Source organism: Talpa europaea, assembly GCF_964194135.1.
Source record: "Talpa europaea genome assembly, chromosome: 16".
NCBI lineage: Eukaryota > Metazoa > Chordata > Mammalia > Eulipotyphla > Talpidae > Talpa > Talpa europaea.
In genome coordinates this window covers 3,522,542-3,540,944 of record NC_140084.1, presented here as the reverse complement: position 1 = coordinate 3,540,944, position 18,403 = coordinate 3,522,542, and the positions used below count along the sequence as shown (strand labels likewise).

The window sequence follows — 18,403 nt, the reverse complement described above, 5'->3', positions numbered from 1 at the left end:
TCCCTGCCAGACATTCCCTACTGGAGGGTCAAACTCTCTGCTCTAGTGGCATCAGGCTGGGGCGTGTGACTGGCTTTGACCAATGAAAAGTGAGTAGGAGTGATGCGAACAGAAGCTTCCGTGGCCACCCATGCTGTTCCTTGCCACAAGACCAGAGAGCAGCTTCTGTTTCTGTGTGAGTCGTGAAGTGAAGGTGTGGAGCAGAGCTGGGGTGGCCAGGCTCATGGGTGAGAAACAGCCTTTGCGGGTGGCTGTACATGAAGATATTAGGGATTATTTGTTACTGTGGCATCATCTATCCAAGAGATGCAGACACAGCCTCATGTGCCCACCAAACTGGTGACCTCTCTCTCTCTCTCTCTTTTTAATGACTGTGTTTAGAATCTCCCTCTGTAGGTCACTTTCACCCTCTGGCCTCCCCCAAATGCTCTTTACTTTCAAATACCTTCTCAGTAAATTTTCCTGATTACACTCATCACGGGCCATCTCTCCCTTCTCGAAGCAACGTTACCTGTAACAGTGTCTGTAAATAAATGTATCTGGGGGCCTCCCTGGTGGCACAAGGGGTTAAGTCTCAGCACTATGAAGCTGTCTGCAGCCACCGCAGCACGAGTTTGATCCCTGGCCGGCCAAAGAGCTGCCGACATGGCACAGCAGACCTCTCCTGTCTCGCCAGCTGCTCCCCTCAGCAGAGTATTTCAGTCAGTCTGCCTGTTCTGCTTTCCACTCTTCTCTGGTGATTCCTTTCACCCCCTGCACCTTTGGCCTACACTCCAGTTCTTGTTTGCATAGATAAATAGATCTTTTTTTTTAAAAAAAAGATTTATTTATTTATTTATTTATTTATGTATTTGTTTATACAAGCACTGGGTACAGTCAGAAGTGCGGGAGGGTGAGAGAATTCACCAGAGCCAGAGCAGGGAGCAGAGCAGGCAGAAGGACCGAAGGACACTGCTGAGGGGAGCAGCGGGCGGCAGGAGAGGTCTGCGCGCCATGCGGGACCCTCCTCCGGGGGCTGGGGAGCAGCTGGGGATCGAACCGGAGCTGCAGAGGCTGCGGGCAGCTTCGCAACCCAGCGCTCAACCGCTGCGCCACCGGGGAGGCCCAATAAATAGATCTTTAAAAAAATAAACGAAATGTGTGTGGATGTAAGGGCGGGCTTCTTCTCCTAAGTGCTTATAATATTTCATTATGGTAATAATTTTGCCATGGTTTTTCATGTTTAGTGTAGATAGATCATGCATTTTCCATTTCTGGGAGTTTAGCTTCACGTACCTAGAAAATGTGCTGGGCAATGATGCCCAGGTTCAGTTCTGTCTACGACGGAGCCACCACTTTCTGCCCGTCTCTTGCAGTGTTCACAGCTATGAAACTTGGAACTGGGTGATGTTTCTAGATTAAGAGAGTTCGCTCTTTCAGAACCACCATCGCTGACATGGGGCATCAGACTGCAGCATGGATCTGCAGACCCAGCTCAAGGCAAAAGCTTCCAGAAGCTCCTTTCTCTGGCTCCGAAACCTGGCCAGTGCCAAAGATCTTAACCAGAAAGCTGGATCTTGGATGGCTGGTTTTGCTGTTGTTGGTTGTCAGTGTGTGAGACAACAACTAGGCTGATAGGTACTGATCTCCCCAGACCTGTGGCCGCAGCCTCCCCAGGGAAAGGTGTGGGCTGGCACCAAGGGCTACGAAGACAAGGAAAGGTGAAGAGGCAGGCCTGTCATGCTCATGGCCGTGTTTGCCTGGCAATCCGGGTGCCTTGTGCAACTGGCTTTATTTGACAGGGCAAAAGGTATTTTGAGGCATAGTAGAGAGCGCATCTTAAAAAAAAGCTATTTACTCCCAGGGAAGAATAAAACAATACAAGATATGGTAGCGCTGGAGAGATGGGCTTATAAATTAGCAACCTCACGGGGGGAAAGTCCAATTTGCGCTTTAATGTAACGTCTAGAAGAATCCAGGACACTCATGGAATGTGTTGTGGGTGAGCAAGGGACAAGATCAAAGGGAGAAAGAAGCGAGTAGGTGGTAGCAGAAGCCGGTCTTAGAACCAGCCACACAAGTTGTGAGGGCGGCGCTCCGTCCTGGGGATGCTTCCTGGAGCTATTTAACCAGGCCCCAGGTCTGAAAGGTCGTCTGCCTTCACGATCTTCACTTCCAGCCTGCCCTGTGGAAAGGATGTGTGGGTTGGGGTAAATGGAGAAAGGGAATGGCCTTGCTCTTCCCTCGCACAACTGGAGGGGGCGCCACCCCTACCCCTTTCATGTAACGGGAAGGAAGCTGTAGGGATTTTCCCCACCGGTGACCTTCACCAGGAGGAAACATGATATTTTCCCTGAGCCACTTGCCAAGACCACCTTTCTGTTTGATTTCTATTATCTATTTAGCCATTCTTTAATTCCCAGAGCCCTAGTTTGAAATTTTTAGTATTTTCCTTCTCTTCCACCTGCTGTGGACACAAGACACGCCGAGTAGATAACACGAGATGACTTCACACCCCAGCCTTGCAGAGACAAGCTCTTTGGCTAACGAGTCTCACTTCTTCGAACAGGTTTTACAAATCACCAATCCTCTCATCTCACTCGTGAAATATTTCATATTTGGGATCTATGGCTGTCGTGGCCATCCAAAAGTCGGGGTGGGGACAATGGCAGCCGCCGGGCTATTGTGCATCGGTCACGAAGCCATGAGGTGGCTGTTTCTCCCAGGTCAGGAGGTCAAGCGCCACAGCATTAATTTTGCTGAGTTTCTTTGTTATAAATAACAAGCAAGGTCATTTATTTTCATTTTCTTGTTCCTAATTGCATGCATCTACTCTCCAGGATGAACTCCATAAACAGGTGGCTGGAATGCTGGGGAGAGAGCCTGAAGCTGTTCCAGAAAAGAGGGCCTGTCCCGCTCGGTGAAACAGTCTGATGAGTTCGAGATTTCGCCACTGTGGGGTACACACCTGCACGGTTCCCCGGAAAGCAAACATTCCCCTGTTTGGCACACACAGATCTATGTAAATGAGGGGAGATTATTTTGCTGCTCATCCTTGGCTGTTCTGTGATCAAATGCAATTGTTTCCCATTTCCACAGGCACAGAATACAGACTCGGTTCTTTTCTCCGTTATTTTTACGATGTTATTGTTCTACGGTTATTAAAAATAACATGCCATATAAATTAAGCCCAGAAATGCAGGTGCTTATCAAAGAAAGGGTGCCATCAGAAGCTCCAACTAGAGAGATATTTATGTGCCATGGTATAGAGCTCTGCCGTGGAAGGTTTAATTAATATCTGCCTAATGATTTTCTCTCCTAATGCCCCTATAGCTGTCCCCGGTGAAGAATAAAAAATGGGTTGACCCCCACCCATTCGCTCAGGGAGTCCGGGGTCTTCTGCTCTCATTGTTCAGAGGAGGGGGGTGGGGGCTTCGTGGGTAACACTGCAGGGTCCCTCGAGCCTCCTCCTGATTTCCAATCCTCTATCAACCGCCTCCCCCACCCCTACCTTTGTCTCTTTGGGGGAAAAAAAAAAATCTTTCTCACTTGAGCAAAATAAAAACTACCCCGTATTTGTTTCTGGAGTGTAATTATAAACTTCATTGTACATTCTTCCTGGCTTTGATGCTTATCTTGAAGAGTTCAGTGAAAATAAATTGTTTTTATGAAAGCAGAGAAACCATTTGATAAACACGCTGTCTCTGAAAATTGTTCCTGCAAAAGAGGTCATTCTTTCACTTTAAAAGAAATAGAATATATTTCAGAAAACAGGCAGGACACTAGCTTAGGGTTTCTGGGAATACAAGATTTTTTTAAGGCAGGGTGTAAACACCCTGGAAATTGCACACCTCCCGATTGTGTTGAGTGTATTGGTTTTTAAAATAGCTTTATTGAAGAGCTACTTAGGTCACAGGCAAATACGCGCTGCATTTCATATTTCTGAGAATGAATTCTCAGCGCAGGACTATTTGGCTACCAGGGTTTTGGGGGTAACTATTCCATAATTACTTTATATCTGTCAGAACCTCCAGGTCTATCTATTCGTAGTAAAAGTAATAGTCAACTGGGAAAATGATTCTTTTTCTAGAGCTCTCCTTATGCCTCGTGGTCAGAGACCAGTGTGGCCAAAATTGGTTGAAATAATGTGAGAAGCAATTTCACCCACCTAACTGAATATATATTTATTATTGTGCATGGAAAGTTCACTAATTTTTTTCCCACTTGTCCATCTTTCTGTTTTGGGGGCCTAAGTAAAAAAAAAAAAAAAAAAAAATATATATATATATATATATATATATATATATATATATATACCCAAATAGTTCCTTTTTCCAGACCAGAAAAGCTGGAAAATTCAAACTAATAATGACGATGCTCAGGGATTATTTTTTGAATTTTCTTTTTTAAATTGTAAATGCTCAGGGTGGATGGAATACCGTCCTGGTGATTAGTTGTTGAGTCTGCTTGAGACAGGCAACAAGGGCCTGGCTCAGAATTCTTCCTCTATGCCACGTGTGCAATCACTATTGTGGAGTCGAGCCAGGTCCTGACTTGATTTTATCTGCATGTGATTTAGACTATGGATGTGAGGTGCTGCTTCTCTGTCATGAGGGTCTCTTCCATTTCAGGGAGATGAATTGCACAGACCCCCAAGAATCCATGCTGGAAAGAAATGCTGTGCTTCATGACAGGAAGCCAAATTCAGATACAAAACCAAATAGAAGACGTTTTACTAATATAATACATTAGCTGTTACTATGGGAATAGATGGGAAGAAACTTGAGTAGCTCTGGCCTCGTTAATTTCCATTTGGAGCTGCTGTTAATTTGGCTCCATTACATATTGCAAACAAGGATCATAATATTTAGATAGGACATTTCATCACCAAAACTCAGGAAAATTACACCGTCGATGATGTTTAATAGGGTCCACATCTCAGCTGGGCAGGCAGGACACAGAGTGGTTAAATTACTGTTCCCAGAGCCCCGAAAGTAGGGTTCCCGTGCGCTCTTTGGTTAAAAATCTCAGCAGGTTTAATGCAGTCTTTGTGGGGATTTTCTTGCTTAATTTGGAGCCAGATAAGTAGAGAAATGGAGTTTTTGAGTTGTCAACTATACACCAGCGCTTTCTCTGCATGTGAAGCTGCTGTATTTACCCCACCTCTCAGAGGTGGCTGCATGGCACGTACCATTTAACGAGAAACATCAGACTTATCAATTAGAAAGACTGACAGTTTTGACCCAAATCATAAAAACACCCTCCAGCCGTTTTCTGATGCCCAGAACACAAGAGCCCCGCTGTAGTTTGGCTGTGTGACCCATTACTGTAGCACCCGCCTTAGAAACTGGGAACTGTCAGCCCCTCAGCATAAATAAAAAGCATGCTGAAGATAGGCTCTTGCAGATGTTTTTTCAAATTCAAGGCCAACCTACTACAAAGGAAAACTTTGTCTATGGCATTTCAGAAACAAAACTGCTGACCAGCTGTAGAAGGTAACACACAGCATGACGGTTGCCATGGCATTAAAATTTTAAAAGCATCATTTGAAAGTTTTTAACGGGTGGGGTTCAAACTTTTAATGGGTGGAACCCTTAAAATTAGAGGTATTCTGAATGCCATGGAGAGTGTGATCAGACAGTTCTCAGGGAAACATGGAATTCCTGTTCCAATGGGCACAAGGCACGTGAAACAGCAGAGCGCAGAGGCGCCCTGTCTCTGGGAGTTTGTTCTTAACCAAAGCCAAGGTCCTGGGTCCAAACCCTCCCCGGACCAGGTTCCCCGGGAATGGAATTCCACTAGGAAAGCATTTTTTCTTCCTCCTCCTTTCGCCTTCCACGCTCCCTTTCCCTCTCTCGCCTGTGAAAATTTATTTATTGCAAAACACTAAGGACCAAGCATGGCCCGAGGTTGCTGGGAGACTCGTGATCCAGCCTGGGCCCTGCCGGCCCTCTGCTTGGGCTTTCTTCTACCCCTACCTTGGAGGCAGAGAATCTGGCCCCCCCTGCACCCCATGTCGGTTTGTGGGTCAGATCTCATCTCTCATAGCAGCAGTCACAGCCTCCTGACATGGCCCTCAGGTGACCCAACGGGGCAGGGCATGTGCACATGAACACACGTGCACATGACAAGTGTGCGTATGAACACGTGTGCATAAGGAACACACACAAACAAGTGGCCATGCGCACACACGTGAACACATGTGCCTGCGAACACATGGAACATGTGCACCTACGTGTATATGAACCCACGTGCATGTGCACACATATGTGAAGGAGTGTGGGGGCCTCTTTCTCCTACACCTGAGCCTGAAGCAGGGTCCAGCTGAGCAGGCCTGCCGAGCGCTCGCAGCCTGGCTGGGCACCTGGCTGACCTCCCACACGACCTGTCTTTGTTGCAGTGATTTTTTTCATCTGAGGTGCTCAACACCCACACCTTGAGTGGCATCAGCTCCTTAGCTCTCTTGCCTCACCCAGATGCACACCCACGGCTCTTGTCTACCTGGCCACCTCGGCCACCCTCACAGCAAAACCCACACCAGCGTTTCCTTCCCAAAGGGGCCTGCACTGCAACAGGGACGGGGCTTGTCAGAGGGAGGCTTCCCCAAACAGTGGCCAAGCCCTGGCATGGGACCTGCGTGGGGGCATGTCTGCGTCCTGGAGGCTCCGGGGAGAAGCTTCTCGCAACAGTTTCGAGGCTGGAGGCCCAAGGCGCGGCGGCGGGATGCAATTCCAGGCCTCACAGCTAGTGGGGCTTCCGCTGGGAATAGCCGTGTGCCTGCGCCTCGAGGTCGGCTTGCAACTTCAGGTCTCGCCGCTCTGGAACTTGGATTCCACTTTCCTTCCCCTCTGTCATCCAGCTCAGATCGCTCCAGACGCGCCACGGAGCGCGCAGCAGGGCACAGCGCGAGTGCGCACGGAGACCCGGCCTCGCAGCCTCCAGGGCTCCCTTACCCACTAGCTGGGGAGAAAATAATTTCTGTTTTGGCACCGCCGGGCAGCAGGCTGCCCCGCTCCTGCGGCCAGAGGCTGCCCCCGGCGCCATTGTGCGCCTGAGAGTGAAACTTAAAAGATGTTCTCTTGCGGACAACAGGTGGCCACTGCCAGCTCCGGTTCTGATTGGCGGAAAGGCCAGAGGCGCCCGTGGCCCAGAGAAAGGGCCTCCACTCCTGCGTTTCCAGGACCTGCTCCGGGGGGTGTTGTCCCGACACCGGCTCAGCTCGCGGCCCGCTGGGCCATCAGGGAGCGCCGGGGGCGGCCAGCGCTCGAGGGGGCTCTGGAGAGGTGGCCCCGGCTTCTCGGGAGGGGGGCCCGGCTCCTCGCGGGGACACCGTGCGCGGTGGTTTCTCCCCGAACGCCGCTCGCTCGCGCAGCTCCGGCACGCGCTTCTGCGGGGCGCAGCGCACCCCCAACCCTCTCCTAACTGAGATGTGTTTTCCTGTTGGGTCCGGAGAGGGGGTGCAGGGCGAAGGCGCGGGCACAGGTGCTGCCCGGCCCGCGGGGCCACTCCGGGGAAGCCACGGCGGCAGGAAAGCCCAGCGCGAGCCGAGTCCGGGAAAGTTCAGGCCCTGGGCCCGCGGGGCGCGGGCGGGGGTCCCCGGGCCGGCGCAGGTCTCTCCCCGGGCCGGCGCCGCTCCCGATGGCCCGGCCGGGAGGGGCGCGGCGGCCTCCCCTGCCTGCTCCCCTGGCATCCAGGCTTTGCCCTCGCGGGGCCGGGGCCGAGCTCTCCAAGGCCCCCCGCGCCGTCCAGCCCGGGGGTGCGGTGGGGCGGGGGGCGGCAGCCCAGGGACCGCGAAGGCAACCCAGAGGGGCGAGCGCCGCGCGGGGAAGTTAATCACCCAGAACCTTTTAGGAAAACAGGGCATTTCCCGGGAGCGCAGGGACGATCCGCCCAGATCCAGCGACTCCCCTGTCTTCCGAACACAAACAGGGGCGCAGGCGACACGCAGGGAACCCTCGGGAGGCCGCGCCCGGGCGGCTCCCCGGCCGCCTACCTGGGACAGGTCGCCCCCCCCCCCCCCCGCAGGGGCCGCAGGTGCGCGCGGGCCGGCCCGGGGGCTCCGGGGCGCGGGCGGGGCGGGGCGCCGCGGCGCGGGGGACCCGCCGGGGCAGCCGGGGCAGCGGCGGGGGCCGGGCCGGAGGGGCGCGCGCGCGGGGCCGGGCGAGGAGGGGCGCGGAGGGCGCGGGGCGCTCGGCGGCCGCGGGGACAAAGAGGCCGAGCGCCGGGGCGCGGGCCGGGGCGCGGGGCGCGGGGCGCGGGGCGCGGGGCGGCGGGCGGCGGGCGGCGGGCGGGCGGCGGGCGGGGCGGGGCGCGCGGGCCGGGGCGCACCGGCGGGGCGGGCGGCGCGCCAGCTGCCCGCGGTGGGAGGGGCGGAGCGCGCGGGGAGGGGACCGGCGCGGAGGCAGGAGGGGAGAGGGGCGGGGCGGCCCCTTGTCTCCGCGCTCCGCGGCTCAGTCCGCCCGGGAGGAGGAGGAGCAGCGGGCCCGCCGCGCCGTCCCGGCCTCGCCGCGCACCTGGAGCCGCCGCGCCGCCCGGGCCCCCGCCGCGCCGCGCCCCGGGCCCCGGCCCGCGTCGCCTCGGAGCCCCGGCGGGGCGCGTCCCCCGGGCCGCCCCCCGCGCCCGCTCGCGTGGCCGCGCCTTTGTGTGCGGCGCGGCTCCCGGCGGCCCGGCTCGGCCCCGCGCCCGCGCCCCGGCCCCCGCCCCGCGCCCCGGGCCGCCCGCGGCGCCCCCGACGGTGGACCCGGCGGCTCCGAGGAGGCGGCCCGCGGCCCCCCGCCCGCCCGCGCCCCGGCCCCCGGCATGGACGTGCGGTTCTACCCCGCGGCGGCCGGGGACCCCGCCGGCCTGGACTTCGCGCAGTGCCTGGGCTACTACGGCTACAGCAAGGTGACCGCGGCGCGGGCGGGTCCCCCGGGCGGGCGCCCCGCGCCCCGCGGGCTCGGCTCCGGCCAACTCTCCCGCACTCCCGGGCCCCCGCCCCCCCTTTGTCCCCCCGCGGGCCGGCGCGCCCCGCGCCCCCCCGCCCCCCCGCCTCTGCCCCGCCGCCCCCCCCGCCCCCCGCCCCCCAGCCCCGCGACCCTCCCGCTGCCCCAGGACGCGCGCCGGCCCGGGCGGGGCAGGGGGCTCGGCGCGAGTCTTTGTTGCTGTTGCTAGTAAACAGGGGCGCAGCCCCCCTCAGTTTGGGGGTGGGGCGGGGGATGCCGGGCCCCCGGTTTCGTGGCTCTCGCCCCCCCTCCCCCCGCCCCCCCCCCGCTCCCCCCCCTCGCGCCCGCACCCCGCGCCGCCGGGGCCGGAGAGGAACAAACTTTGGCGCGCGCCCCGCGTGGGGGGCTGGGGGCGCGGTGGTGGCGACACCCCGCAGGTGGCTTCGCCGCCCCCCGCCCCGGCGCCCCGGGGCCGGGGGTGCGCGTCCCGCCGCGCTGGCACGAGGGGCTCCTACCCCTGCCGTTTGGGGGACTCGGGTGGAGGCCGCACCCCCCCCCCGCCCCGGGGCTCCCCGGGTCTCCCCACCTCCCGCACCCCGCCGGGGCTCAGGTGGGGCTGGAAGAGCGGCGGCCGGGCCGGGGCGCGGGGTCGGGGCGCGGGGCGCAGCCGGGGCCCGGGGCGCGCGCGCTCGCGCCCTGCAGCCCCCGCGCAGCCCCCCGGGCCGGGCTTCGGGGAAACAGCCCCCCGAGGGCGACTTTCGTAGAAGGAGCCGCGCGCGAGGGCCTGTGGGGTCTCTTTCTCCTTCCCCTGCGCCTCCCGCCTCTCCTTGTTCTTTCACATCGTAGTTTGTTGATGGTTGCGCGGCCGGCCGGGGAGGACCTCGGGCCGCGGAGGAAGGTGCGAGGCAGAACTAATGAATAAATCACAGGCGGGGAGCACTTGCGTGGGGAGCCAGCGAGGAGAGCGCGCGGTGCCCCTGGCTGGCGAGGCTCCTGGTCCTCGCTGTGTGTTTACACTCCCTTCCCAACTCCGGTGCTGAAGTTTGTGGAAGACCTTTGGGGGGTCTCTCTGCCTCGCCTGCACCCCGCCCCCCCTGTGTCAGCGGGGGCCAGCCGTGCTGTGCGCCTGGCACCGGGGCCTCCCCCCAAGCCCGGTGTGCTGGAACCCTTGGGGAGGGCCGGGGGCGCATCACGCTCTCCAAATTCCAAAAGTGATAGGCGCAGGTTGAAAGAGAAGCCAGAAAAGGCCTCTCCCAGTAGACAAAGTTAGGGTTTACTTTCTGTCCTCTGATTTTGGATTTACTCAGGTTATTAAATGCTTTAAAAAGTCCCCTATGGACACTCAGGGAGGGACTTAGGCAGCCTAATTAAGTATGGAGTGTTTCTGAGAATCCATCTAATTGTTCCAGTGGGGTATTATTTATCTCCCTCCAACTTCGCCTGTGCAGCAGGCCCTGGGTAGCTGGGCACGCTCTTATTTTTGGGAAGCCATTACCTGGCCTAATGTAACTACTTCTCTCTCTGATTTAAGATCAGCAACACGGAGTGACACCAAAATAGAAACCTTTTGTGCTAATCCAGTCACTGCAATGCGTGGCAAAGCTCTCTGTTCACCACCTTCCCAAGGGTACTTCAAGAGACCAGAGGAAATTGGGGGTGTTTCTGTGCGTCTCTTTTTATTTTTTGGAGAAAGGCTGTTTTGAGTCGATTGAAACTCAGAACATTTATGTCAGGGAGGAGCGGATAGGAGGCTGGAAGACAGACATCCCTTACTGAGATCCTTGCTCAGCAGTGGAGATGCAAGTTGGTTGGCTGGCCTGGTTTCTTCGTGCAGCTATTTGCCTGAAATAACTGGGGTGCTTAGTAATTCAGCCCTCTGCCGTGTGTGGGTACCCAACTTATGGAAGTTTGTGCTTCCTCTTGGGAGAAGCCACACTGTACTTACCTCCAGGGAGGTTTTTGCATTTCCTGTAGATAAAAATACAATTATTTTTAAACTGAGCCACACTATTTTATTTTCCTACACTTGATTTCTGGAGTGAAAAACTCCGTTTTATTCCCCGTGATTTTTCTTTATAGGGAGAAGGTAGTCGAAGAGGAAGTATTAACTTTATGGGTATAAAACAGCAAGTGCTAATTAAAGGTTTATAGCATTTTGTTTCACAGCTAACTTGTGTGTCTGGAGTGGGGCTGCTGTGCCGTCTGGGTCTATGCTGAAAATGTAAACGCTTGCACACAAAGGCAGGCGCTTATTTTATTTGCAAACACTTATTAATCTCCCAAGACTTAACTTTTGATGACGTGTGTTATCCTTCTGGATGGAAAAAGAGAGACTTCCAAGAAAGTAGGTTTCTGCTCTCTCTTGTTGCTGTGTGACCTTCTGGGAAACTTTAGGAGACGTGCAAGACCCTCAGCTCCAAACTTAGCCAGTGAAAAATTTGTGCCGATCTTTAAATTTATTTACACACCGTGAATAATAGGGTGTCCTTCATTTTCTCTCTTTAACAAATGACCCGAGTCCTTTGTATAAATTATAGGCGTGTGTATTATCTTTACCTTCTGTGACTATATGGATCCTTTTTAAATGTCAGCACCCGTGAACGTGGGCTCTATCTATGGAGAATGGATGAAAGAGTTGGGAGAGTTCAAAAGTCGCTGCAAGTAGGAGAATAACTTCAAATAAAATATAGCCAGGATCATTAAAATCAGTTAATAATTCATGAAGCAGCCAGTGATGTATAAACTTAAAGTCATCTCTGTTTTCTAAGGGCTAATTTCCATTTTAATTTCAAGTGGAAAATCTACTGTTTGAACATTTCTTTTTCTGGTGGGGCTCACAAATTAAGCTCGCACCCACACCCAAGTGTTTTTTTTTAAAGGTCAGATATTATTCAAGTGAATTGGTGACCTACTGTCTATAGAATTGGAATTTTCCTTTCCCTGCATTCAACTTCTCTCTCCACCAGTAAGAAGATGATAGGCGACGTATCAATGGGCAGATGGGTGTCAGAGGTCTTTCACCCCCAAATCAACGCTCCTATTTAATGTGGGTCGAGCGAGGTGAAGTCGCACAGTGGGTTAATAATGAACTTGGACTGAACTCTAGTGACTAGCTTTTCCTGCACATTCTTAGGGGTTTTCTGCCTCTTGCAGAATAGGAGCGTCGACCCCATACCCTACGTAGGAAAGTCCTATGTTGTTTTTACGCCATTCGTCTCGAAACATGCTTTCTGATGATTGTGTTATTGATCGCTGTGCTTAATGAAGATGTTCTAATATGAACGCTTTCAGCCCGGGTCCCTGGGCTTTCGCCTTCGCTGGCTTGAAGGGTGAGAGGCCTGCAGGGTAATTTGTCATGTGTCTGTCTTCTTGGAGACTCTGGTTCGGATTGAGAACATATTGAAAGGAGGATTTGATTGAAACTCCTCTTAAGTGGATATCTTGTTCCAGTATGAGAATTAATGATGTTATCTCTGGGGTCTGGAGGATTGGCCTGGTGAATCTGGAGAACAGATTGAGAGATTTCCATGTCAGGCTTTTAAACAAGAGATTGAAATGACATTGTGAGAGGGGAATCGGGTTTTACGGAGGACATTTGACCAGGCCCCCGAAACATGTGACGCTAGGGCTTTGGGGGTCAGTGGGGATGCGCTCGGTCTAGAGGGGTAGCCTTGTGTAGCACAGTAGATCGTGGTCATGCCAACATTTGGACCACATGGTTTACTGTTTTCAAGAGAGTAATCTGATTTTTATGTGAAATAGCTTGAATTAGGGATTTTGCAAGTAAGTTAAAAATAACTGAAATCACTGTCTGGGGTCCCCAAAACATGCTCGTGATCTACAGCGTTGAAACTTTTTGCTGAGACACATTCAACCTCATTTTCTGACCAGTCACTTAGGGCTTGTGTAGGACGAGCCCCATACACTGCCACCTTCGGTTGCTTGGACAGTTCAGTTGAGTAAGTGGAGAATGTTTTAATATGGTTCCAATCCGACCATTCGATCATTTGTTTAATGTATCGTATGTTAATATTATGGTCTCACGTCAATGGAACAACTCTAGTTGGACTGGTTCTAGTGGAAGAGTCGGTCCCACCGGCCTGCCACTTATTTTTGTAGGATCAGTGACTTCATGGTTTTAACCTTTTTAAATGGTTGAAAGAAATCAAAAGAGGGATGATGCTCATGACTGAAAATCACATGAAGTACACATTCGTGCCCATAAAGAAGGTTTTATTGGAACACAACACAGGCTGCTCTTTTGTCGATGCCTTTTCTGTGTCTGTTTCATGCGATGGTGGAAGAGCTGAGTAGATGGGACAAGACCGGATGGCTTGGACAGCCTAAACATTCGCTACCCACCGCCAGACAGAGTTCGCCAGCCCCCCGTTCTGGGTTCTAGATCACCAAACCCCTTGATGGTTCCCTCGTCATCCTTTGTTTCAAACTTCTGCAGCAGAAAGAAAATGGAGTTAAACAGATAGAGTAATTGGAAAGATTATGATCGCAGAGAGTGTTTCTCAGAATGCTTCTAGAACTGTGGGTTCTCAGCCCTGGCTATACTTAGCCCTGGGTAGGATGGGAGGTGGCAGTAACAGATCCTCCTGGCCTTGCCCCAGGCAAGTTCAATAAGAATCTTTGGGCTGGGATGCAGGCAACAATGTTTTTGATGGTTAGTGATTCCACTGCCCAAGCACAATTGGAAACTCTTTTAGGCTGAGGAGCCTGCTTTGGAGTGGCGAGCTAGGCTCTTTGGATGGTTCGATCGTGTCTTCAAGGACCAACCTCAAGGAGCAGGGGAACAGCATCAAGAAATTTATTTTCATAAGGAAGACAAGACTTTATGCTGACGCTCAGGGCCTTCCCAGGACCTCGGCTTGTCCCAGGCACTGGGGACCTGGCTCCCCTCTGTACTGTATCAGACATAGAAATGCTTTTACCTCCTGCACTTAATACATGACGCCATATCTGAGTCGATGTTGATTAGTTGACTTATGTTTGCGTTTTGTACACATTTAATTGAGCCTCTCTGAGTTTGAATTTTGTACTTCGTGCGTGTTGGGTGGCCAATTAATGTTTTCTTACTTCCGAAACATTCTGTGGTTGAGACACTTCTAGCTAGTTCTAGGTGTCCAGTGTATAGTGAATGATGGGTAGAACAGTTCTGCTGATGCTGACTAGGGGCCTACAACCCACCCCCCATTTTGCTACCCCAAGTAGCCGAATGCTGATGAAAGTCATGTGGTATTATTAGCCAGAGTACAGTAGTTTGAGCCATTTTAGATTAAGCCAATGAATGTTAGTGGTCACAGCGTTGAGCGTACGCGGAGATCTTTCCTGAGCTGTCAACTTCACATCACAAACTGTCAGGGGGATCCTGAGTCCACCTGAGAACCTGTTCTGTTTAACCTGCATCTAAAACCCTTTGCATGTAAACCTGACCCTCCCTACCATTTTGCTTTGAAAATAACCATCAACGTGGCAATACCGACTCGTCCCCTGCATGGCACCATCTGCTGTTGCCTTCCTGAGGCTGTGCCCCCATGGGTCCTCCCCACGCCTGGCTCTCAGACTTAGCCTTCTGTATTCTTCTCAGGCCCTGGGAGGCTTCAAGTTTGAACACTTTGAGAAGTGGTAAAGTTAAATGAGCAACAAATGATGCTCAACCCTAGTGAAGTGAGGTCACTGTCACTGGAGTAATCCAGGCCTAGCCCTTCTCATGATGTGTAGGAAGCAGATGAAATTAAAAAAAGTTAAGGTGTGATTATATTATGGAGCACGTCATTTACATGCTAAAGAATCACTTGGAGAGCTTTTATAACACAGACTCTTGGGCCTTATCCCTGGAGATTCTGCACCATAGGTCTGGGGTGGGCTGCCCAGAGGGTGCTGATGTTGTGGGTGTGGAGACCATGCTGTGAGTAGCACAGCACAGAGTACATGGGCAGGGACAGAGTTTGCTCTCCCAGGCTTATCAATTAGAATGTTTTGGACAGCAGGTAACAGAATATCCAAGAAACAGTGGCATAAACCCTAAGGACATTGTTTATTTACAAAGAAGACTAGGTAGGCAGTCTTAGGCTGTTTTGGGTGTTTGCAAGGAGCTTGTTAGTTTTTCTTTCAGCAGTCTCTTCATGCTCACAAAGTGGCTGCTGTAGCACTAGGCATCACATCCCCAGGTGATAGTATGCAGAATGGGAAGCAAGGTAGGGGTGGAATGGTCGTGGGAGGGATAGATAGAAAAAGGTCATTTCATCCTTTTGTGTATCTCCTCTGCAGAAAAGCTTGCTTGGAAGCACTTCCTCTCTACTTTAAAAAATCTTATTGATCAGAAATGGATCCCCTGCTCATCATAGGCCAATCACTGATGAAGACAGTTGCTGTGATTGGCTTAGACCACTCCAGTGTTGTCCCTGGGGCTGAACATAATGTCACATGAGTGTAATTGATGGTATGCTCTGCCAGCAAAGAAGAAGGCTGTTGCAAAGGCAATTAATAGCGTCTACTGAGTATAAGGGAGAGCAGGAGTTTCATGTAGACCAGTGGTTTGGTTAGAATGCAGGTGGATCTGACCCTTGGACTAGCTTAGTGCAGGATCCATGAGAGGTGGTGAGGAGAGCCAGGGAGGCAGCCATCACTCTACTGAGATAAGGTGTGAGGAGGATTCAACTCAGAGATGTGAATGTGGATGTGAAGAAGAGGAGGCACTGGACAGGCATCTCTGTAACTCAGGAAGGGACAGAGGGGCGCAGAGATGACTTAGGTTGTTTGATCCTGGTTGCCTGGAGGGTGACAGGCCCTTGAACAGAAGCAGAGAGGTCACAGGAGAAACTGGTTTTGGTGGAAGGGTAAGGCTGATTTTGGATATTGTGGTGGAATAGTGGCACAGAGATTTCAAACAGGCACTTGTGCCAGCTCCCTGGCGCCAAAGGAGAGCTCAGGGCTGGAAAAGGAGATTTTGGAGCCTTCCTGCACACAGTAGGGCCACAGACGTGGGTGTGACTTCTCCATGAGCAGGGGGAAGGGAGGTGCATACACTCTCCTCTGTCCTGAGGGCTGAGCGGTGTTTGCTGATTGTTTCCCAGGTAGTGAGGTGGTCATTTAGGAAGCAGTCTGGATCTCAGAAGATTCCGGAAATACTGAACCATCACAACAATGGTGTAAAGTGTGTGTGTGTGTGTGTGTGTGTGTGTGTGTTTATGTGATGGTATGGCCTTTCTACCTTAATAGTTATTTAGAAAGAAACATGGTTAAATGGTTGTTATTAAGTGGGAATGATGTACCATTTGCAATCAGGTAATTTATAACCCTATCAGTCACTTATGAATTAAAACATTTGATGGCTTTTTTCCCCCTTTGTGTCACAGGTGCAGTTTCAAATTGGATTTTGTGACATGTTAATAATGTCCTAAGAATCTGGGAGAATTTGTTTTGAGTGTGGTTAATCAGGGAGGACAGGGTTTTTGCTAACTATACATATAAATTCAGTGTATTTTGAAGGTGGATTCGGCTCTTTCAAAAACCTGTTTAAAATATAAGGAGTAGAAGCTTTTATTCAAGGTCTGCACGAGCTTCTGACAGGTTTTATCTTCTCCCTTTGTAGTACATCATTTTCTTTTCTTTGTTTTCTAGGCTTGTGTCCTTAATCCCCTCCTCAGGGAGGTTGTGTACTCTTAAATATGTCCCATGCTCGTGTAAAACACACCGGGCACTGTCAGATGGCCTTCTTGTAGGACCAGCTTGCTATTTTCAGTCTTCATTTAATTTTGCTTTGTTTATGAAAGAATAACTTGAGTGACTTGATAATCCATACATTAAACAAGTTGGCCAACATCAAGACGCATTTGAATGTCACTCTCCATGCAAAGCTGAATGATGGAGAACTATTTTGCGAGGAGGTAGACTTGAATCCGGGCCCTGTGCTTTGGAAATTTTGTACCTTTTTGTCGCTTCTTCCACAAGGACTGACTTCTTTCTTTGGAGGAATTAGGCTAAATCTGATGATGGGAGTGTGTTGTTATTTCAACTTGATAACGTGCACGTCTCTCCTCCGCATTGTGAGATCTTTCCAGCAATTTCTGCAGTTGATTTGTAGTGAGCGAGGGAGTTTGATGGACAGGAGTAAAATAAAACTCCCTCACTTTGTTTTAGGAACCCTTTAGGGCTAGGAAGTAGAAACCCCAAAGGCTGACCCGCCTGGATAACCTTTATGAAATAGGAGTGATTGAAGTGGGTTTTCTGCAGTCAAGGACAAGTTAGAGCTGGACCCCCTGAACCGTCGGGAGCGCACGCGCCAGGCCTGCTTTGCCGCACCTTCGTGTCTGTCTTTAAAGAGGAATTTGACTCCTGTCTGGCTTATTTAAACAATTCTAAGCAACTGAAAGATTCTAATGAAAATGTTTAATGGAGAAATGGCTAACATTTGGGTTGGTAAACATTGTTTTTTGATTGCAAGCGATACAAATGCCCCAAATAAGTTAAATGGAGAAAGGTCGGTAGGCCTGTGCTAGGCATGGCGGGGCTCAGGGTTCGGGGAGCTGTCCCAGGACCTCTTGGGTCAGCTCTGCTGCCATCTGTCCGCCTTCTTGGAGCTTGCGAAGCGGGAAGATGTCCCTTAGCTGCCCCAGGTCATGCCCCCTCAGCTCATCCTCCCCAAGGGGGGGAGATTCTTTCGCACTTTCTGCAACTTTTCTGGATGTCGTCTCATTGGACGGCTTGGGTCGTGTGGGGAGGCACCAAGACACAGCCCCAGCTCCGGACACTGTCGCTGTCGCCCACCGGGAGACCACCTGGGCTGAGTCCCCAGTAGAGCTCCTTGGAGGCGAAGTGCCTCTGAGCCAGGGAGGGCGGCTGCGGGCCAGGCAAGCCTCTCCGCTGCGCAGCGGGCGAGCCTCCCTGTGGGGGGATGTCTGAGCACCGAGTTGTCCACGCTGGTCCTTACTCTGTGGAGACCGGAAGTAGCCTGCCCTTGCCAGGTGCTGGTGTCGTATCATTATTGGCCAAGTACTAAGAGAGGGATGCACTTCTTGTCTGGGGCTGGCCGTGGATGTGGTGTGTCTTCAAGAGACCTTTTTGGTAGGGGAGCAGGTGTGGGGGGTTTGGGGGGGGAGAGAGAGAGAAGCATGTACATGTGCCCGAGGGAATGTTCTAGGCTGAGTAGGCTGAGAGCAATGATGGGCACTGGTGAAGGTGCCCCTGGAACAGATTGGACCAGGGAGAGGTCCAGCGTGGGGTGGAGGTGTGTGGGCAGGTAAGAGCAGCTGGAGGCCATCAGGCTTGGCATGGACAAGTAAGAAAAACTGGATGTCAGAGAAGAGCAAGCAGGAGAGACTCGGGACGGGTCTCTGTGCAGGAGCCGGAGCCTGGAAGTGGCCCCGAGAGGCCTGGCCAGCCGGTCTGTCTGTGATGCCCAGGGGGGTGGGAGCCGTGGTGGTGCAGGAACATCTGGTGAAAGGCCCGAGGGCTGCAGTCATCACTGGCCCCTTTTCCTGTGCCCTGTG

The 18,403-nt window shown here is 52.5% G+C and overlaps 1 protein-coding gene across 2 annotated transcripts in view; it reads left to right on the top strand.

Moving 5' to 3' along the window:
* Positions 1–8,778: 8,778 nt before the first annotated feature.
* The window catches only part of TOX3 (TOX high mobility group box family member 3), a gene marked incomplete at its 5' end in the record, with an annotated part of 98,626 nt that continues 89,001 nt past the window's right edge, over positions 8,779–18,403 (top strand). For both annotated transcript variants that reach the window (XM_084257092.1, XM_084257091.1), the window contains one exon: positions 8,779–8,865. In XM_084257092.1, the coding sequence (XP_084113218.1) occupies positions 8,779–8,865 (87 nt within the window). The remainder of the gene's footprint in view (positions 8,866–18,403) is intronic.